Genomic DNA, 22,676 nt, shown 5'->3' on the forward strand with positions numbered 1-22,676 from the left:
TTCGATCCCGGGTCTCCAGGATCGTGCCCCGGGCCAAAGGCAGGCGCCAAACCGCTGCGCCACCCAGGGATCCCTATAAATATATTTCTTAATGCTAGTAGTGGTAAATAAAAACTTTGAAAAACTCTGTGCTGTAGATAAGGATCTTTTCAAAGTACACTTGCTGCAGGTCAAGTTCAATTACTTTGCTAATAGCCTTTCGCTTTCTCTTTGGTTGATGCCAGTATGAGGACTATCCAATCAGAATTGAGCTGGCATTGTCTCATTTAAACTAATCCTTATGTTTTTAACCCAGTCAGGCTTTGGGTTACCCCAATGCCTCTTTTGAATATTGATTGTCTCAGTATTCCAGATCCCATCCTCTTTTTTTCTAAGGCAGTCTTAGGACTGGTTTATTGTGCCATAGAACTTCATAAAACACAAGATTAGGCCAGATCCAAAAGAACAGTAAGAGAAAAAGATGTAGCAGGGAGACCTGTGGTAACTTTGTCTACAAGTTTCAAAGAGTGATATCACAACACAGAAAACTTTTCCAAGACTATGTGCTTAGAGAACTACTTTGAGCACATTGGGTTTGTGACCATTAATAGCTGCTGAACAAATCTCTTCTTGGAAGGCCTGGACATCTGTGAAGCTGCTGTTTCCAGAGAACTCGCTCAAATCACCATTTCAGAGAGCACCTGGGCCTACATCAAGCTCCTAGTAAACTTAGAGGTAGGATAAGGATCTGTTTGCAATAGACATGGATGGAACTGGAGGGGTATTATGCTGGAGTGAAATAAGACAATCAGAGAAAGACAATTATCACTTGTTTTCACTCATATGCGGAATATAAGAAATAGTGCAAAGGATCATTGGATAAAGGAAGGAAAACATTCAGTTTTCCTTCAGTCTCTGAAGTCATCAGAGAGGGAGAAAAACCATGAGAGACTCTTAACTATAGGAAACAAACTGAGGGTAAAAGAAGGGGAGGTGAGTGGGAGGATGGGGTAATTTGGTGCTGGGAATTAAGGAGTGCACAGGATGTGCTGAGCCCTGGGTGTTTTATGCAACTGATAAATCATCAAATGCTACATCTGAAACTAATGATGTACTTACTATATGTTGGCTAATTGAATTTAAATAAATAAAAAGGACCTGTTTGCAGAAACAGAGGTATGTTCAGAGCCACAAAAAGTGAGATGGGCACTGAGGGGGGCATTTGACGGATGGACACTGGGTGTTATGCTATATGTTGGCAAATCGAACTCCAATAAAAAATATATACAAAGAAGTGAGATATAGTTAATTAATGTGCTCATTTTGAAACCCCCTCACTTGTACTTTTTGGGATTGCCTTGCTTGTGAATAACTCACTTGTTCCCTAGCTTGTCATTTTTTTTAGTTTTCATTTAAATTCAAGTTAACATACAGTGTAATGTTAGTTTCAGGTGTAGAATTCAGCGATTCAACACTACATACAACAACCAGTGTTCATCAGTACAAGTGCTCTTCTTAATATCAATCATCTATTTAACCCATTTCCCTGCCACATCCCCTCCAGCAACCCTCAATTTGTTCTCTATAGTTAAGAGTCTGGTTCCTGATTTGCCTCTCTTTTTCCCCCTACTTTCATCTGTTTTTGTTTTTGAAATTCTAGATATGAGTGAAATCATATGGTATTTGTCTTTCTCTGACTTATTTCACTTTACACAATACTCTCTAGCTCCATCTACATCATTGCAAATAGCAAGATTTTGTTCTTTTTTTATGGCTACGTAATGTTTATATATATCCTCACCAACATCTCTTGTTTCTTGTGTTGTAAATTTTAACCATTCTGACTGATCTGAGGTGATATCTCATTGTAGCTTTGATTTGTATTTTTTAATAATAAATTTATTTTTTATTGGTGTTCAATTTGCCAACATACAGAATAACACCCAGTGCTCATCCCGTCAAGTGCCCCCCTCAGTGCCTGCCACCCATTCACACCAACCCCCGCCCTCCTCCCCTTCCACCACCCCTAGTTCGTTTCCCAGAGTTAGGAGTCTTCATGTTCTGTCTCCCTTTCTGATATTTCCTACCCATTTCTTCTCCCTTCCCTTATATTCCCTTTCACTATTATTTATATTCCCCAAATGAATGAGACGATATAATGTTTGTCCTTCTCCGATTGACTTATTTCACTCAGCATAATACCCTCCAGTTCCATCCACGTCGAAGCAAATGGTGGGTGTTTGTCATTTCTAATAGCTGAGTAATATTCCATTGTATACATAAACCACATCTTCTTTATCCATTCATCTTTCGATGGACACCAAGGCTCCTTCCACAGTTTGGCTATTGTGGACATTGCTGCTATAAAAATCGGGGTGCAGGTGTCCCAGCGTTTCATTGCATCTGTATCTTTGGGGTTTTTTCTTGATGATCAGTGATGTTGAGCTTCTTTTCGTGTGTCAGCCATCTGGATGTCTTCTTTGGAAAAATGTCTATTCATGTCTTCTGCCCATTTTTTAACTGAATTATTCATTTTTGGGGTGTTGAGTTGAATAAGTTCTTTATATATTTTGCATACTAACCCTTTATCAGATATGTCATTTGCAAATATCTTCTCCCATTACATATGTTGCCTTAAATGCTTTGTAGATTATTTCCTTCACGGTGCAGAAGCTTGTCGTTTTTAACAGAAAACATTTCATTCCTTGAATAGTGCAAAACTTTTTGTATCAACAAGTGTTCAATTTGCTTAGTTTTTTCTTGTTTTTGTTGTTGTTTGTATATGCTTAGACTGTATGTATGCTTTACCACACTTTTTTCTAAATTATGAATCAACCAGAATTTGCCTCAATTGTGTAGAATTGAGAATTATTTTGTATGTATGCAGGCCTTTTTTTCTTTGTAGTAATGAAGATAATTTGCATTAAGTTCTAAAACTCACTTAACTTTGTTCTGATTGATTATTGAAATTTTCTCTATTGTACCAAAAATTCCTTTATTCTTACTTACTGTTACTTTTACTACACACAGATAGACACACATACTCTTAATGCTCCATGGAAAATTTTACATGAATTAGATTGAATTCATGTAAATTTATTGAATTAAATTCATGTAAATTTTACATGAATTAGATTAAAAATTCGGGTGAAATTTGATTTTTTTTTTCAATTCTGAGTTTTTCTCTCTCAAGAAACAGGCCCATTTGTTCGAACTTTAAAAAAAAAGATTTTATTTATTTGACAGAGAGAGAACACAAGTAAGCAGAGCAGCAGGCAGAGGGAGAGGAGAAGCAGGCTCTCTACTGAGCAGAGAGCCAGATGAGGGGCTTGATCCCAGGACTGTGGGATCATGAACTGAGCCAAAGGCAGACACTTAACCAACTAAGCCACCCAGGTGCCCTGTTCAAATCTGTTATATCCCTATTTAGCCTTTAATGATTACATGAATACAAACTTTGCTCCACAATTTTCACCTGAATTGTGTGTAAAGTTTAAATTGTTGAATTCTGTGAAGTAGTGGTTTATTGGCTGCAACTGTTATTTCTGCTTTTCTTTTTCCAGGGTTTTCTAGGCATGCAGCTAATACAGTTTAAGACTGTCATTTTGTGTTATTATTTCTGTGGTTCCCTTTCTTGCCTAGAAACATTGTCTAATATTCCAGGGTAATCACAATAGTATTGGGTAAAAGGGCTTGCTTTGTTCCTACTGTCAGGGACACTATGTGTAATCATTAATGCTGGTACTTCTCTTTTTTTTAGAACTGTCTGATTAATTGAGTTAGAGAATTTTTTAAAACTTTCAGTTGTCTAAAGGTATCTAATTAGCATAAAGTATTGAATACTAAATATATTTTTCACTTATGCTGAGATGAACACATTTTTCTTTTGATTAATGTTGAGTTTTCTTGGGGTGTCTGGGAGGTTCAGTGTGTTAAGTGGCTGACTCGATTTTGGCTCAGGTCATGATCTCAGAGTCCTGGGATTGAGATCCACATCAGGTTCTGTGCTCAGCATGGAGTCTGCTTGAGATTCCCTCTCTTCCTCTCCCTATACCCCTCCCCCTGCTCTCTCTCTCTCTTTGTCTAAAACAAACAAACAAACAAACAAATAAATAAATCAATAAATCTTTAAAAAATAAAAACATAATGAATGTTGAGTTTTCTTTAAATTCTGGGAAAGAATCACACTAAAGCCATTGCTAAGTACTTCAGCCATCAACAGAATCTACAAAGCATGTTAAAAATGAAAAGAAGTTTCCAAAATAAGTGCTGCAGTTAATAAGGATTTTTTTCTCTTTTGTTATTTATTGCCTGTGAATTGCCTAACAAACCAAAAACCAATTGTGTATACAGAATGCTTGTCATTTCTATTTCCTGTGCTTGTATCTTGACATTTGTAAGCATAAGTTTGACTTCTTAATGAACCAGATTTAATTTCAATTATGCCTATCTTCTAGAAGCTTACCTAGATGTACTTAATACTTGTTTGGGGACTAAAGTCAAACACAGATTTTTTTCCTCCAAGCTTTACATCATCGACTTCTGAAGGAGCATTACCTGTGAAACTGCAGCATTGTTATAAAATCTCCTGAGGATTACTGTATAGATACAAATTAAGAATGGCCAAAAGAATGGATGACCTTCATAGACAATCCTGTAAGTATCCCCAACTTACCCATGTAGGTGTGTCATTTGTGACATTCTTTAAAAAAATAAGTTCAATGTCATGGGGGTGCTTGGGTGGTTCAGTTGATTGAGCATCCAGCTCCTGGTTTTGGCTCAGGTCATGATCACATGGGTCGTGGGATCAAACCCCTCATTGGGCTCCATTGCTCAGCGGGGAGTCTGCTCAAGGATTCTCTCCCTCTACCCCTCCCCCACTCTAACATAAATAAATAAACCTTTAAAAAATTAAAATAAGCTCAGTGTCTTCAAGACTGAGTCTGAAATTTTCAGAGGAGGACGAGGCTATCACACTACTGAAATATAAGAAAGCCTGAGAAGGGATCCCTGGGTGGCGCAGGGGTTTGGCGCCTGCCTTTGGCCCAGGGCGCGGTCCTGGATATCCGGGATCGAATCCCACGTCGGGCTCCCGGTGCATGGAGCCTGCTTCTCCCTCTGCCTGTGTCTCTGCCTCTCTCTCTCTCTCACTGTGTGCCTATCATAAATAAATAAAAGTTTAAAAAAAAAAAAAGAAAGCCTGAGAATACAAAGAGCTTATGACTTCAGAACATTGAGCATGGGAGCATTAAGCAGCTTTGGCTTCATCTACAGCCATCTTCTGTGGACTACAAAAATAAGTTCTTCCCATAGTCCAGCCAGCTTTACTCAGGACAAAATTTGGGGACTTGAGTCCTTAAAATTCAATAGTAATCACGTGTCCTTTATATGTCACAGATGAAAGATTTGTTGAGGACAAGATAGTATATGTGCAGTCTTGAGTCTCTGCCCCCTTTCTCTATGATAGCCTTATGTTACATAATAAATGAACACCAAAGTATGAGAATCACATTTCTGGCTAGATCTCATTGATGCTGCCCTAAAATTGGACAGATATCTGGCCCTACCCCCTGACAGAGTTGTAGCCACTGCTTTCCTATATGGGTTTTAACATTCCACACCTGGCCATGCTACTTCCCCTTTCATACAAACACCCTCATTACCCTTCTGAACTCATCACTTCCTCAGACTTCAACATTCTGCCCTTAGTCATCTCTACTCACTCCCACTACCCACATGGCCAACTACACTGCTCATTCTCATTAATTTATAATTAATTTTTTTATTTTGATGGGGCATCTGAGTAGCTCAATTGGTTAAGTGTCTGCCTTCTGCTTAGGTTATGATCCCAGGGTCCTGGGATGGAGCCCCACATTGGGCTCCCTGCTCAGCGGGGAGCCTGCTTCTCCCTCTGCCTTCCTCTGCTCCTCTCACTGCCCCCACTCATGTACTCTCTCTCTTGCTCTGCTCTCTCACTCAAATAGATTAATAAAATCTTTAAAATACAAATAAAAATTTTTATTTTGAAATACCGTGTTCATAAGAAGTTACAAAAATAGTACAGAGAAGTTGTGCATATACCCTTCCGCCAGTTTCTCCCAATGATAACATCTAACTAAATTAGTACAATATCAAAACTGGGAAACTAACATCCGTAAAATCAACAGAATTTTTTTAGATTATCACCACCTTTACGTGCAATAATTTGTATTTGTGTAACCACCATTGCAATCAAGATACAGAACTATTCTTTGACAGCAAAGATCTCCCATGCTACATCTTTATACTCACACTCATTGCCCTATGCCCTTGGCTACCATTAGCTTGTTCTCTAACTCAATAACTTTTTCATTTCCAGAGTATTATACAAATTCAATCGTACAGTATGGAACTTTTTAAAAAATTTAGATAAAGGGACTCCTGGGTGACTCAGCAGTTGAGCTCTGCCTTTGGCTCAGGGCTTGATCCCAGTCCTGGGATCGAGTCCCACATTGGGCTCCCTGCCAGGAGCCTGATTCTCTCTCTATGTCTCTGCCTCTCTCTCGGTGTGTCTCTCATGAATACATAAATAAAATCTTTTTAAAAATTGAGGTAAAGTTTACATAACATAAAATTAACCACTTTAAGTAGCATTTAGTACATTCACAGTGTTGTACAATCACCACCTATATCTAGTTCCAAAATTATTTTCAATGTCAAAAGGAAACCACATAACCATTGAGCAGGCACTCCATATGGTAAGTACAGGGATTTCAGGGTTAATCAAGGAAGAGACAGAACCATGAGAGGCAATAAGACACAAGCTTTATTTGGGTGAGACTTGGATAGCATTTCATTAAAGAAAAGTCCCTCCCAGTAAGACACCTTTCAGAGACAGTTGCATGAGTCCACCACCCAGGAGGGGAATAGGGAAAAAACTCTCATGAGAAAGGAGGAAATCAGAGAGGAGGCTTACAAGTCTAGTTAATATCATTCTGCAACAAGATGGGAAGTTTGTGGGTCAGAAAACTCTGAAAACCTGCAGCAATTTGAAGTCTTTTTATTCCTACAGGGTTTATGTTACCTGTGGTTATGTGTTGGGTGCAGTTTTATGGAATATGTAAAGTTAATAGATCTAAATGACTGAAAATATGTTTTTGAATATATTTAAAATAATAAAAGGTATGCGAAATTGAATTTGGAACCAGTGGGGTTTGTAATAATGGTCCTAACCTGCTGTGAAGAAGTAAACAAGATGGGAGCCATTTTAGCCTAATATACAGAGGCCGTTTCCAGACCATTTATATAACACTCCTCATTCCCCTCCCACCAACCAAGGACAACCACCAGTCTCCTTCCTCTTTATATGGATTTATCTATTCTGGATGTTTTACATTAATGGAATCATACAATCTATTACCTTTGTGACTGGCTTCTTTCACTTAGTTTAATGTTTTTGAGATTTGTTCACGTTGTAGCATGCATCAGTATTGCACTCCTTTTTATGTTCAAATAATATTCCATTTTAAGGATATATTACATTTTGTGTATCCATTCATCAGTTGATGGACATTTGGGTTGCTTGCATTTTAAGGCTATTATAAATACTGCTGCTATGAGCATTCACATGCAAATATTTGTTTCAATAACTGTTTTCAATTTTGGGGGGTAATATACCTAGTTTTAGAATTTTGGGGTCAAATGGTAGTTATATCTTTAACTATTTGAGAAACCACCAAACTATTTGCTTCAGGGACTGCATCATTTTATATGCCAACCAGCAATTTGCAAGGATTCTAATTTCTCCACAATCTTGCCAATGTGTGTTATTTTCTGTATTTTTAAATTTTTAAAATTGTTTTAAAATTTTAAAGATTTATTTATTTATTATTTGAGAAGGGGGGAGGTAGAGAGAGAGGGAGAGAGAATCCCCAGCAGACTCCCTGCTAAGCACAAAGCCTGTCATGGGGCTCAATCCCAGGATCCCGGGATAACAACCCACGCTGAAATCAAGAGATGTATGCTTAACCAACTAAGACACCCAGGCACCGCGGATTTTTTTTTTACTACATTCTACTAGGTGAGAGGTGGTATCTCATTGTAGTTTTGATTTGCATATTCATAATGAATAAGATGTTGAGCAATTTTCATGTGCCTGTTGGCCAAATATGTATCTTCTTTGGACTACTGTCTATTCAGTTCCTTGCCCATTTTTTAATTGAGTTGTTTGTCATTTGTTATTGAGTTTTAACAGTTCTTTATATATTCTGACCCTTATCAGATATACAATTTTAAAATGTTTTCTTCCATTCTATATGATGTGTTTTCACTTTCTTGATAGTGAAGTTTGATGCATAAAATATTTTAATTTTGATGAAGTCCAGCTTTTTCTTATTGGTTTTGTGCCTTTGCTATTATTTCTAATTTGGTGTTCTATTTCTAATTATTTCAGATATGTACAAATGGCCAACAGGCACATGAAATGATGCTCAACATCTTTAGTCATTATGAATATGCAAATCCATTGCCAAATTCAGGGTCACAGGAGAGTTTACCACTATGTTTTTTTCCTAAATATTTGTAATTTTAGCTCTTAAATTTAGATCTTTGATCCATTTTGAGTTAATTTTTTATAAGGGATGAAGAGTCCAGCTTCACTGTTTTGCATGCAAATATCTAGCTATCCCAGCACAATTTGTCAAAGACGGTATTTTTCCCCATTGGATTGTCTTATTATCCTTGTAGAAAATCAAATGGCCATAGACGTAGGGATTAATTTCTAGATTCTAAGTTCTATTCCATTGTTTTCATACATCTATCCTTATGTCATTGCCATGCTCTTTTTTTAACCATACTCTTTTTATTATTGCAGATTTGTAGTAAGTTTTAAAACCAGGAAGTGTGTCTCCTAATTTTGTCTCTTTTTCAGATTATTTTGGTCATTCAAGTCCTTTTACAGTTCCTTATGACCGTTAGTATCACTTTTTCCATTTCTGCAAAAAATATAGTTGTGGTTTTTTTTTAATTTTTATTTTTTTTTATGATAGTCACAGAGAGAGAGAGAGAGGCAGAGACACAGGCAGAGGGAGAAGCAGGCTCCATGCACCGGGAGCCTGATGTGGGATTCGATCCCGGGTCTCCAGGATCGCGCCCTGGGCCAAAGGCAGGCGCTAAACCGCTGCGCCACCCAGGGATCCCTAGTTGTGGTTTTAATAAAAGTTACATTGAGTCATTTTGGTAGTATTGCCATTTTAACAATAATAAGTCTTTCAATCTATGAATACTGAATGTCTTCCCACTTGTTTAGGACTTCTTTAATTCATTTCAGCAATGTTTTGTAATTTTCAATGTACAAATATTGCAAATTCTTGGTTAAATTTATTCCTTTGTATTTTATTCTTTTCGATGCCATTGTAAATGGAATTATTCTCTTAATTTCCATTGCAGATTGCTCACTGCTAGTGTATAGAAATATAGTCAGGGATGCCTGGATGGCTCAGTGGTTAAGCTCTGCTTTCAGCTCAGGGTATGATCCTAGAGTTCAGGGATTGAGTCCCACATCAGGCTCCCTGAGGAGCACCTGCTTCTCCCTCTGCCTATGTCTCTGCCTCTCTCTCTGTGTCTCTCGTGAATAAATAAAGTATTTTTAAAAAGAAATATAGTCAAATGTGTGTGTTGATCCTGCATCCCGAAACTTTTCCAAATTCATTTATTATCCTAGCAGTTGTTTTGTATTTTGTAGTACCATTAGGATATTCTATATATAGGATTGTATCATCTGCAAATAAAGATAATTTTAGTTTTCTTTTCCAATTTTAATATCTTCTATTTTCTTATTGCCCTAAATGCTCTGGCTAGAACTTTTAATACAATTTTCGATAGCAGTGGTGAAACTCAGCATCCTCGTCTTGTTCCTGATCTTACAAGGAAAGCTTTTCATCTTCACCATTGAGGATAATGTAACTTTAGGTTTTCTATAAATGCCCTTTATCTTATTGAGAATATCCCTTCTACTCCTAGTTTTCCAAGTATGTAAGTAATGAAAGTGTCTTGGATTTGATCAAAATGTGTTTTCTGTATTAATTGAGATAATCAAGGGATGTTTTCCCCTTTATTCTATTAATGTGGTGTGTTATACTGATTTTCATATATTGACCCACCCCTGTAATTCTTCATGACAAATTTAATTTGATCATGATATGCAATTTTCTTAATATGCTGTTGGATTTGGTTTGCTAATATTGCTCAGGGCTTTTTCTAGTACTTTGTTCAGGATCTATTCATTAGGAATATTGGTCTATAATTTTCTTTCTTCAGATAACTTTATCTGGATATCATAGCAGGATAATACTGGCCTTATAGAATGAATTATAAGGTACTGTTAACTCTTCTATTTTTTGGAAGTGTTTGAAAAAGGGTTGGTGTTAATTCTTTAAATGTTTGGTATAATTCACCAGTGAAGCAATCCGGTCCTGGGATTTCCTTTTTGCGAAGTTTTTGATTATTGATTCTATTTACTTATTAAAAGTCAGTTCATATTTTCCATTTCTTCTTGAGTTAGTGTTCATAGTTTGTCTTTCTAGAAATCTGTCCATTTCATTAGTTGGTATACACTTCTTTATAGTATTCTATTATAATCCTTTTTATTTCTGTAAGATCTTGTAGTAACATCCTCAGTTTTCTTTTTTTTAATTTATTTTTATTGGTGTTCAATTTACCAACATACAGAATAACCCCCAGTGCCCGTCACCCATTCACTCCCACCCCCCGCCCTCCTCCCCTTCTACCACCCCTAGTTCGTTTCCCAGAGTTAGCAGTCTTTACGTTCTGTCTCCCTTTCTGATATTTCCCACACATTTCTTCTCCCTTCCCTTATATTCCCTTTCACTATTATTTATATTGCCCAAATGAATGAGAACATATAATGTTTGTCCTTCACCGACTGACTTACTTCACTCAGCATAATACCCTCCAGTTCCATCCACGTTGAAGCAAATGGTGGGTATTTGTCATTTCTAATAGCTGAGTAATATTCCATTGTATACATAAACCACATCTTCTTTATCCACTCATACTCTGGTTTCTCTTCAGATCGTATAAATCTTTCGCCCTTTACTTTTTTATTTCTTCTTTGATTTCTTTGTTGACCCATTCATTTTTAGTAGCATGTTATTTAACCTTCATGTATTTGTGGACTTTCCTGATTTTTTTCTTGTGGTTTATTTCTAGTTTCATAGCATTGTAGTCACAAAAGATGAATGGTATGACTTCATTCTTTTTTATTTTGTTGAGGTTTCTTTTGTAGCCTAATATATGAACTATCCTGGAAAATGTTCCATGTGCAGTTGAAAAGAATGTGTATTCTGCTGTTTCAGAATGGAATGTTCTGAATATATCAGTTAAATCCATCTCATACAGTATGCTATATAAAGCTACTGTTTTTTTGTTGATTTTCTGTTTGGATGATCTTTCCATTAACATAAGTGGGGTGTTAATGTCCCCTACTATTACTGAATTACTATTGACTAATTCCTTTATCTTTGTTTTTAATGGTTTTATGTATCAGGTGCTCCCATGTTTGGTGCATAAATATTTACAGTTGTTATATATTATTGTTGGATTTTACCTTTTATTATCGTATAGTGTCTTTTTACAGTCTTCATTTTATAATGTCTATTTTGGCTAATATAAGTATTGCTACTCTGGCTTTATTTTGACGTACATTTGCATGATAAATATTTCTCCATCCCCTCACTTTCAATCTCAGGTGTCTTTAGGTCTGAAATGCACCTCTTGTAGGCTGCATATAGGAGGGTCTTGTTTTTTTAAGATTTATTTATTTATTTGAGAGATAGTGAGTGGGGGATGGGCAGAGGGAGAGAATCTTCAATCAGACTCCTCGCTGAGTGCAGAGCTCAATGCAGGGCTTGATATCATGACCCATGAGATCATTACCTGAGCTGAAACCAAGAGTCAAATGCTTAACCAACTGAGCCACCCAAGCACCCCTTGGTCTTGCTTTTTAACCCACTCTGTCCCCCTATGTCTTTTGATTGGAGCAGTTAGTCTATTTACATCCAAAATAATTATTGATAGATATGTATTTCTTGTCACTTTGTTACTTGTTTTGTGTTTATTTTTATAGTTGTTCTATGATCCTTCTCTTTCACGGTTTGATGATTTTCTTAATGATATACTTGTGTTCTTTTTTCTTTATTCTTTGCATAACAATGTTTTTTGATTTGTGATTACCATTAAGTTTCTATATAGCATGTTCTGCATATAGTAGTCTATATTAAGTTGATGATTGCTTAATTCAAATCCATTATTTACTCCTGCCCCCTCTTACATTTTATTTGTATAGTTCCATATTTTAGAATCTTTTATTTTATGAATTTTTAACTTATTTTTCAGGAATACTCATTTTTATTGCTTTTGTGTTTCCTACTGTTCATACTCTCACTTATGGTCTTTCCTTTCCTTTCAAAAGCATCCCCTTTAATATTCCTCTGCTTCTTCTACCTTGCTATTTATTCCATCCAGTGTATTTTTTAATTTAATTTATTGTGCTCTTCATCTCTAATTGTTTCTTTTTAATCTTTTTGTTATGGATCTCACTATCATCTTCCACTTTTTTCTCAAGTCCAGTGAGTATCTTCATATTATTTTAAATTCTCTACCAGGTATGTTACATATTATGTCCAGTTTGCTTACGTCTTTGGCTGTGGTTTTGTCCTATTCTTTCATTTGTGACATAGTCTCCTGTTTCCTCAGTTTGCCTAACTCTCTGTGTCTGTTTTTCTGTGTTCAAAAAGTCAGGTATGTCTCTCACTTTTGAAAGAGTGGGTAAGACCTGCACTTTTAACTAGGTGGCTCTGGTCCTTCTCCACAGGAAATACATAGCCATCAGGAAGAACTGGGCCAGCGGAGGCCACTCCACAAAGCAAGCTCAGGTGGGCAGGTCGGCAGGTGGGTGCATGATGCTACAAGCTGTGTGCACTGATCCTCCCCCAGTAGAGAATGCACAGCTGCTGTGGAGACCAGGATGGTACAATGGAGCTATTTTACAGAAAATATTTCCTGAAGAAAAGATTTTGGTGAATGTATTGAAAGGAATTAAAAAACCTGGATCTGGGGGCACCTGGGTGGCTCAGTCAGTTAAGTGTCCAATTCTTGGTTTCAGCTAGGGTCATGATCTCAGGGTTGCGAGGTCAAGCGCCATGTCAGGCTCTGTGCTCAACAGGGAGTCTTCTTGCAATTTTCTCTCTCCCTTTCCCTCTGACCCTCCCTTGCTCATTCTCTCTCTCAAGTTAATAAAATCTTAAAAAAAAAATCTAAAAAAAAAAAAAAAAAAAAAAATCTTGGGATGCCTGGGTGGCTCAGTGGTTGAGTGTCTGCCTTTGGCTCAGGGCGTGATTCCGGAGTCTGGGATCAAGTCCTCCATTGGGCTTCTTGCAGGGAGCCTGCTTCACCCTCTGCCTATGTGTCTACCTCTGTGTGTGTGTGTCTCTCATGGATAAATAAATAAAATTTTAAAAACAAAAAACCTCTAGATCTGGTTTACTCAGTACACACACACACACACACACACACATCCATATACACACCCATACACACATACATCCCAGATATCAAATTAAATTCTCAGACCCTTCTTATAGCATAAAATCTTATGTTCTATAATCATGCTAAGTTTTTTTTAATGCCTATGTGAAGTAACATTCTGTAGCAATAAAAAATGGCCACAGTGCCATTTATTCTTACATTCTTTACATCCAGAAGATAATTATTAGAATTATTAGCTGGGTGGTAAAATTAGTTCTAAAACTTAAAAATCTTCTAATGCACACTATGACTTGTGCAATCACATGTATTTAACTTCATTGTCACTTGAATGCAGAGAACAGTCTCTAGCTGAAAGAACAACTCTAGATGAAACCTAAGCTGATGTTTCTTAAAGCAAGACCTGCATGGTGATGTAAAGAGAATGGACAGCACAAAATTTAAAAAATCAGAGGTCAGGAGAGCACACGAAACAAGATTAAATGAGGTGTTGAAACCATTGCATGACTCCAAACTCCATTGGTTGATTAAACAACAAATATCTAAATGGATTCTCCCCTTAACCACTCATAGACAACAAACTTACATTATGGAATACACTTCCCTATAGTTCTTAAGTAGTGAGAACTTTCCAGAACTTTCTAGTATTTATGTAGCATATAAATCATTAAGAGTGATTTTGGCAGAGGTCTGGATTTTAAATCACATCTAGGATGTTCCTTTCAGGGCCTCTCAAAACTAACAAGAAACTTGTGTGTGGGGATCCCTGGGTGGCGCAGTGGTTTGGCGCCTGCCTTTGGCCCAGGGCGCGATCCTGGAGACCCGGGATCGAATCCCACGTCGGGCTCCCGGTGCATGGAGCCTGCTTCTCCCTCTGCCTGTGTCTCTGCCTCTCTCTCTCTATCTGTATGTGACTATCATAAATAAAAAAAAAAATTTATAAAAAAAAAAAAAAAGAAACGTGTGTGTGTGTGTGTGTGTGTGTGTGTGTGATGGAGGTGGGGAGAAAAGAACAAGAGAATTTATATGAAGGTATATACTAGGACAAATATATTAGTCATACACAGATATGCTTTCTATAAAAGTTTTATATAATCTCCTTTTCATATATATATGTTTGGTAACTTTTAATGTCAATAATAATATACTTCCATAACTTCAATTCCCAATCAGATACATCCTATGCTATCATAGTTTTATCTATAATTATTACTGCTTAAATAATGGAGAAACATAAGAATTATTTAATATTTTCATCAAAACCTTGATTTGCCATATGCTCTCTACTCTTATTACTTTTTATATATTCTCCAGATATACTTTGTGTGTTTGTATATAATTCAAATGCTATATGTTCACATGAAAATATTTTTATTTATTTTTTAAAGATCATTTATTTATTTATTTATTCATGATACACACGGGGGGGGGCGGGGGTGCAGAGACACAGGCAGAGGGAGAAGCAGGCTCCATGCAGGGAGCCCGATGTGGGACTCAATCCTGGGAGGATCACACCCTGGGCCAAAGGCAGGCGCCAAACCGCTGAGCCACCCAGGGATCCCTAAATATTTTTATTTAAAACGAAGCAACATTAGGGGCCCCTGGGTTGCTCAGTTAGTTAAGCATCTGACTCTCGGTTTTGGCTTAAGTCATGATCTCAAAGTCATAACGTGGAGCCCTGCATCAGGCTTGGAACTCAGAGGAGAGTCTCCTCTTTCTCTCTCTCTCTCCTTGCCTCTCTGCCCTTCCCCCAACTGGTATGTGCGCTCTCTCACTCTTTCAAATAAATAAATAAATAAATAAATAAATCTTTTAAAAAGATTAATAAAATTAAGTAACATTATATGTACTGTGTTATGTATTTTTTATTTGTATATCTCAACCTGTCTATTTGCCCTTAATTTCAGTGTTGTTGAACAACTTTGGATGCTTGATTGCCATTGTTTTTTGCCTTTGATTTATTTGTTAATAAAATTGAACATCGCGGGGCGCCTGGGTGGCTCAATGGTTTAGCGCCTGCCTTCGGCCCAGGGTGTGATCCTGGAGACCCGGGGTTGAGTCCCACCTTGGGCTCCCTGCATGGAGCCTGCTTCTCTCTCTGCCTGTGTCTCTGCCTCTCTCTCTGTCTGTGTCTCTCACGAATAAATAAATAAAATCTTTTTAAAAATTGAACATCACTGTTCTATTTAAGCAGGTCAATTTTTATGTCAGTTATATTACTTATATGCCATTAAATTATGTTTTAATTATTTCTTTCATTTTCTGATGGTTTTAAGTGTATCATGTGGGAACCCTGGGTGGCGCAGCGGTTTAGCACCTGCCTTTGGCCCAGGGCGCGATCCTGGAGACCCGGGATTGAATCCCACATCGGGCTCCCGGTGCATGGAGCCTGCTTCTCCCTCTGCCTGTGTCTCTGCCTCTCTCTCTGTGTGTGTGTAACTATCATAAATAAATAAAAATTTAAAAAAATTAAGTGTATCATGTTTGGTGATACTAAATTTTTAATTTCCCCATAATATTTCACACAAAGCATATCATGTTTCACTGTAAAAATAGTGAAAGGAGCACTGCTATACTTTTTTTTCTTTTACTGATTTCTCAAATATGCAAAGATATATTACCTTATTTCTTTTTGGTATCTCTGACCTCCACCTTAGACCTTTTCCACATACCCCTACCTGCATTTTCTTTCTATGATTTGGGGAGTTGGTAGTTAAAGCTTAGTTGAGGCAATACAGTGTCCTCCCCGTAGTCCAGTGATGTACACAGACCATTTCAATCACTAAGCTAAAAGCCATGAAATAGTTAATTACATCAACAAGATTCAGTTTACATTCTTTAAATGGGATTAATGAGCCTAATATAACATCACTGTCGTGAGAAGACAAAAATTATGCAAAACATCTAGCCCATGGCAGGCTTTAGTCTGTTGTTATCCTACTTTCCCTCTCCTTTGAAAGAAATTATTTTGGCATTCACTTAGTAGCATTACTGTCCTAGAGAGCAATGTTAAGTATAAAAGGAAGACAGGAAAGTATGTGCTCATTGTCATAATGTATGACTGAGATTTGATGGCATTTTTTTAGAACATCACCAAATGGAGCTAGGGAATGCAGAGAAAATTAACTACTTTCTTTTATTTCATGCATTATCCTCTCCCCTTTTTACTGTTTGATTGAACAGCAGGCACATAATTTTTCATGGAGCTTAAGAAGGCAGAATTAATTTCATAATTTAATAAATATTTGTTGGCGCACTGTTGTGGGGAATGCAAACTGGTGCAGACACTGGGGAAAACAGTATGGAGGTTCCCCCAGAAAATAAAAATATAACTATCTTATGATACAGCAATTGCACTACTGTGTATTTGCCCAAAGTACACAAGAACACTAATTTAAAGGGATACATGCACCCCTATGTTTATAGCAGCATTATTTACAATAGCCAAATATGGAAGGATCCAAAGTGTCCGTTGATAGATGAATGGATAAAGCATATGATATATATGTGTGTGTGTACATATATATGAATACTATTTGGCCATAAAAAATAATTAAAGCGGGATCCCTGGGTGGCGCAGTGGTTTGGCGCCTGCCTTTGGCCCAGGGCACGATCCTGGAGACCCGGGATCGAATCCCACGTCGGGCTCCCGGTGCATGGAGCCTGCTTCTCCCTCTGCCTGTGTCTCTGCCTCTCTCTCTCTCTCTCTCTCTCTCTCTCTCTCACATAAATAAATAAAAATTAAAAAAAAATAATGAAAGCTTGCCACTTGCAGTGACATGGATGGAGCTAGAGAGTATCATCCTAAGCAAAATAAGTCAGTCAGAAAAAGACAGATACCATACGATTTCACTCATATGTGGAATTTAAGACACAAAACAAGCAAAGGGAAAAAATGAGAGAGAGAGAGAGAGAGAGAGAGAGAGATGCAAATGAAGAAAAAGACTCTTAACTATAGAGAAGAAATTGATGGTAGGGGGATGGGTAAATAGGTGATGGGGATTAAGGAGTACACTTCTTGGGATGAGCACAGAGTGATGTATGGAATTGTTGAATCACTATATTGTACACCTAAAACTAATATAACACCATATGATAACTAACTAGAATAATAATAAAAACTTAATAAATATTTATTGAATGCTATAGTCCAAAGATAGGAAATTATAACTATCACACAGAGGCCAGGGGACTGCAGAAAACCACTGTTAATCTTGTATGTCCTCCAGAGCCTTTGGGTGCAAGATTTGTGGAAGAATGCTAAAGCCACCACAAAAAATCATGTTTTATATCTTTTGGAATCCGTATAAAGAATGCCTTTCTCCCCATTCCATTTTAAAATGTCATACAAATGTATATTATTGGTAGGACCTGAACTATATTCAGAATCCTATTGGCCAAGAAATCTGAGAAATGTAATTCATAGGCTTCAAATTTCTGCAACACAGGCGAGTGCATAGAATGGGGTAGAAAGGCTTTCAAGTGCTAGCTGACAATATCTGAAAAAGTCCTCTGAGTTTTATTCCTCTAACACTTCTGATGACTTTTTTAACATACCAGATTTCCTTTATTAAATGTTTTCTGCCAACCTGCTAACTCTGGGAAACGAACTAGGGGTGGTAGAAGGGGAGGAGGGCGGGGGGTGGGAGTGAATGGGTGACGGGCACTGGGTGTTATTCTGTATGTTAGTAAATTGAACACCAATAAAAAATAAATTAAAAAAAAAAAAAAATAAATGTTTTCTGTTTAAAATACCAGTTTCTCTTTCTCTTTTGCTGACTAAATCCTAAATGATGCACACTTCCTCAAAGATTCTGATTGAATACTTCTTATACAAGTGGATAGTGGTTCATAGTTTGAGAAGCAATGTTTCTGAGGGATTTCCTCCCACCTCACACAATATCGGAAGGGATAAAATTGCATTCCCTCACTATGCTTACCTTGTCCCATTGGTATTTTTTTAAGATTATTTATTTATTTATTCATGAGAGACACAGAGAGCGAGTGAGAGGCAGAGACACAGGCAGAGACACAGGCAGAGGAAGAAGCAGGCTCCATGCAGGGAGCCCAACGTGGGACTCAATCCCGGGACTCCAGGATCGTGCCCTGAGCCAAAGGCAGGCGCTAAACCGCTGAGCCACCCAGGGATCCCTCCCATTGGTATTTCAGTGGAATATTTCTTGTGTGTGATCTATCCAGTAATTCCTTTGGTGAGTAAATATTGCAATAACTTCCAGAAGAACAGGATAGAAAATTACGGAAACCATCCAACACCTCAGGTAATCTTGGGGAAATTGCTGAAACACAAAACAACAAAGACATGTTCCTGAGAGCCGAATGTCTCAAGTCTCCAGAAACAACCAGTTGTTTCTAGTTAGGAATGCATAGCCCAAACTGCCAAATTTTCAAATGTTTTTAAGACACTTTTTCTTGGGATGAAATGATCCTTTCAAATATTGACAAGGAAGTAAATAAACAATTTTAGAGTTAAACAAAAGATATCTGTGAGCCAGACCTAGGGACTTAGGGACCTAGCCCTAGAAACCACTGGTTTATGACCTTGGTCCCAGAATTTTACTGTGCTAGAGCACAAGAATTCAAAAACAAAACAAAGTGTCTTTTGTTATCAAGATGATCCCAGGCTATGGAGAAGGAAGGCAAACAATACAAATATGCATGAGATGTAGGGGCAGCACAGTGGAGGGTGGAATTAAGGCTAAGTAGGACAGAACAGGTTACTGGAGGAAGAGATGTATTATCTGGGTTTCAAAGGTTGTATGAGGGCTCATTAGACAGGTGCCTAATGTGGGGAAAAGGGCATTTCAGGAAGAGGGAACAACATATACTAACATTGCATAATGAAATGACAGTCTTCATAGTAATCTGTAATTAATTTAATATAGCTAAACCATAAAATAAGTGGTGAGGTGGGGGCACTAAAAGGGATTGAGATCAGAGGAAAGGAGACCAGTAGGACAGAGGCCATAGTTCTGACAAGAGATGACGCCTTGAAACAGGGCAATGGATGGGAGACTGAAAAGGAGAGCATGCCCAAGAGCAAATTTTGCACAGTTCCACCAGGACACATATCCATCATCAGGGAAACGGATGTGATATTGTACAGCATTAAAAGTGAATGAAGTAGTGCACCTGGGTGGCTCAGCTGATTAAGCATCTGCCTTCAGCTCAGGTCATAATCCCAAGGTCCTGGGATCAAGCCCCACTCGGCAGGGAGTCTGCTCCTCCCACCGCCCTCTCCCTCCTCATGGTCTGTATCAAACAGATAAATAAAATCTTTTTTTTTTAGTGAATGAACTACAGCTACATAGAGGAATATTAGAAACAAAATGTTTAGCAAAAGAAAAATGTCCCAAAATGCTACTTAGAATAAGATACAAAATGTTGTGAAATTTGAAAACAAAAGTAAAAAACACTGTTTAGGCATACATGTATAAGAATATGTGTAAAAAGAGAATGGAAATAATAAATATAAATCAAGATATTGGTTCCTTTGGGACGCAGGAAGGCAGTTGGGGAAAATATTGAGAAGTCTTAAAATATCAGTAATATCCTAGTTCTTTGGTTGGGTACCAGATTCACAGGTTTTTACCATAATTTAAATGGGTAGATGGATAGATAAGTAGTCGTTTACGGCCCCACGATGCAAATGACCAAGTATTCACCAAGTATTCGCTTATTTATCTCCTCTGTACTGAGGGCTACAAGAAAGAGATATTTTGGAAGTGGGAATCAACTGGTTTTCTAACATTTTCTTTACCCTTAAATTGGTTTCAGATCAGCTCCTCCAAGGGAAGAGGCCTCACAGTGTGAGTCCCACGTGCTGTTACATCCCGCGCTTTTTGCCCTTTGCCCTTGGCCATCATCGCTTCCCCTCCAAAGGGAAGCGGGTGACGTCAAGCAGTGGAGGAAGGGGGAGGGGCAGCCCGTGGGTCTAGAGCGTTCCTATTGGTGGGGAGAAGGAGCGAGAACGAGGCTCGAGCTGAAGCGTGGAAGAGAGGGGCGAAGGGGGCGGGGCTAAGCTGGAGGCGGGGCTAAAAGAGCTTAACGGGAGCGAGGCGCAAGTGCAATTGTCCGCGCCTCGCTGCGATGGCGGCGGCGCCGAGCACAGTCACACCGCTGGCGGCGGAGTCTTCCCCTCAGGAAGCTACCGTCTCTGCCGCCTCCTCCTCCTCCTACACCGCCTGCGCGGCGGCGGCGGTGGCGGCGGCAGTGATTGTGCCTGCCTCCTCCGCCACCTCCACCCCTGCCTTCCCGCCTGCCGGTGGCTGTGGCGACGGCGGCGGCGGCTTTGGCGGCTCCACTATGGCGGCGGCGGGGAGGGGGGGCAGTAGTTTTAAAGTAGACACCCGCCCTCGCCTCAGAGAAGGTGAGTTCCCGTCCCGGGGTGTGGGGGCGGCCCCATCTCCTTCGCTGCCTCTCTTCAGCCCGTCCGAGATCGGACTGGGCGCGGTTCGCCACCGCCCCACCCCCCACCTGCTGTGGCGCAGTAAAGGCCAAGATCGCCCCGCCCCGCCCTGCCGTAGTAGCCCCGAGTGTGCAAGATGGACTGAAGCAGAGAGGGGCTTCCCTACTTCTTCCCCCACTCTCAAGGTTGGCGGTGGTCCCCAGGAAAAGGAGCTGCAGGTATTCACACGGCAGGAATTTGAAGGGAAGAAAAATACCACATAGTTTCTCTCCCAGCCAGGGTGCCTTAGTATGGTCTACGAAGCTGAGGTGTGATTTGATAAAAAGAGAGGACTTAAGGTAGAAATGGTGTGAAACTGGAGGGTCAGGAAAAGGGAAGGGGGACTGATGCAGAACGGGGGCAGAGATAGAAGAGAAAGGCCGAAGAAATAAGTAAAAGGGAGGAAATCCCCTTTGGTGAAATTCAGCATCCTGCAGTGGAAACTTGCTGTGGGATATTTAAAGAGAGAGGAGGTTAGGAAATTGGGGAGGTTAGAGTGTATACTTGAGCTTTAAAGTAGGAGCTGTTAGATTGTAGGATCATAGGGTCTGGCGGAGGGGGGTTGTACTAAGAAAATAAAGGAAGAGAGTGTGGTAGAAGCACAGATTTCAGAAATCACTTTGGAGAGTTTTCTTTGGCTATTTGAGGGTGTGACCTTATAAAGCAAAGTTTAGGGGCCCATCAGTGAGATGGTTTTGATTTTAGTAAGTGCTGTTGTACCTACCAACACATACTACTCCTAACATAAAAAAGATTTCTTAACTATTTCAGTAATAAGTGGTATCTAGTTCACACGAAATACTATATACTGGTAAACAGCCTACTAATAGCAAACTGTAAAATTTGCCATTGAAATGTGTTTTAAAGCAGTGTTTGGAAATGCTTCTTATTCTTAGATTGTTGAGGCCGAGTCCACTATAGAAGATTTAAGTAAAGCATTTTGCCATCGTAAATTTCATAATTTCCAGTATTTGTGTGTTACCTCATGTTGCTAACTTGCCTCCCAACTGAAAGACGTGAACACCAAAATGGAGTAGAACAATTTAAGTTCCTTTTTCTTAGGAGGACATCCCATTAAAATTACCCCATAAAAATGTTTTTCTCTTCACATTCTTAAATGGTACATTCCTGTGTGCTATTTCATAGCCTTTCACACCTTTCACTTTGGAGGAATGGCAAAGCAGTAAAAAAAAATCCTTTACAGTATTTGTCATAGACACATTACATAAATGCCACTTACTAAGTATGGAAGTTAGAAATACACGGTGATATGGTGATATCTTTTTTTTTTATTAACTCTCTTACTAAAGGCAGCCTTTGTTTTTTTTGTTTTTTGTTTTTTTTTTTAAAGGCAGCCTTTGAAAGACTATAGTGTCTTCAGTCATCCTGGATTTGTACAGTTGTTTGAGGGTGAAAATATGAAATCTGGATTTTTTTTTGTTTTTATACCAAACTATGTATGACTATAAAGAAGGAGAGAACAGTTTTTAAAAGTGGTCAAGATCACGATTCAATCTGGCTGTCATGGACTTTTCACAGTAAGGTTTAGGACCAGTATCTCATGGAACAAATAAATGGCTTTTTGCCTGTCTCTGGGACTGTCTTGGTTATAGTATCTTTGAATTTACATAGGTATTAATGGCTTTAAGAGATATAAATTCATAATGTAGCAGCAATACCCTGTATACAT

General features: G+C 38.5%; 1 protein-coding gene across 7 annotated transcripts in view; it reads left to right on the top strand.

Moving 5' to 3' along the window:
- Positions 1–4,527: 4,527 nt before the first annotated feature.
- Positions 4,528–22,676, top strand: part of ZMAT1 (zinc finger matrin-type 1) — a 47,629-nt gene continuing 29,480 nt past the window's right edge. For 3 of the 7 annotated variants that reach the window (XM_077889622.1, XM_077889623.1, XM_077889624.1), the window contains exon 1: positions 20,588–20,908. In XM_077889622.1, the coding sequence (XP_077745748.1) occupies positions 20,629–20,908 (280 nt within the window). In that variant the 5' untranslated portion in view covers positions 20,588–20,628. Of the gene's footprint in view, positions 4,636–20,587; positions 20,909–21,026; positions 21,166–22,676 lie in introns of those variants that run through there. The other 4 variants (XM_077889627.1, XM_077889629.1, XM_077889626.1 and 1 more) reach the window with 3 other exon arrangements.

This window comes from Canis aureus, chromosome X, assembly GCF_053574225.1.
Source record: "Canis aureus isolate CA01 chromosome X, VMU_Caureus_v.1.0, whole genome shotgun sequence".
Lineage (NCBI taxonomy): Eukaryota > Metazoa > Chordata > Mammalia > Carnivora > Canidae > Canis > Canis aureus.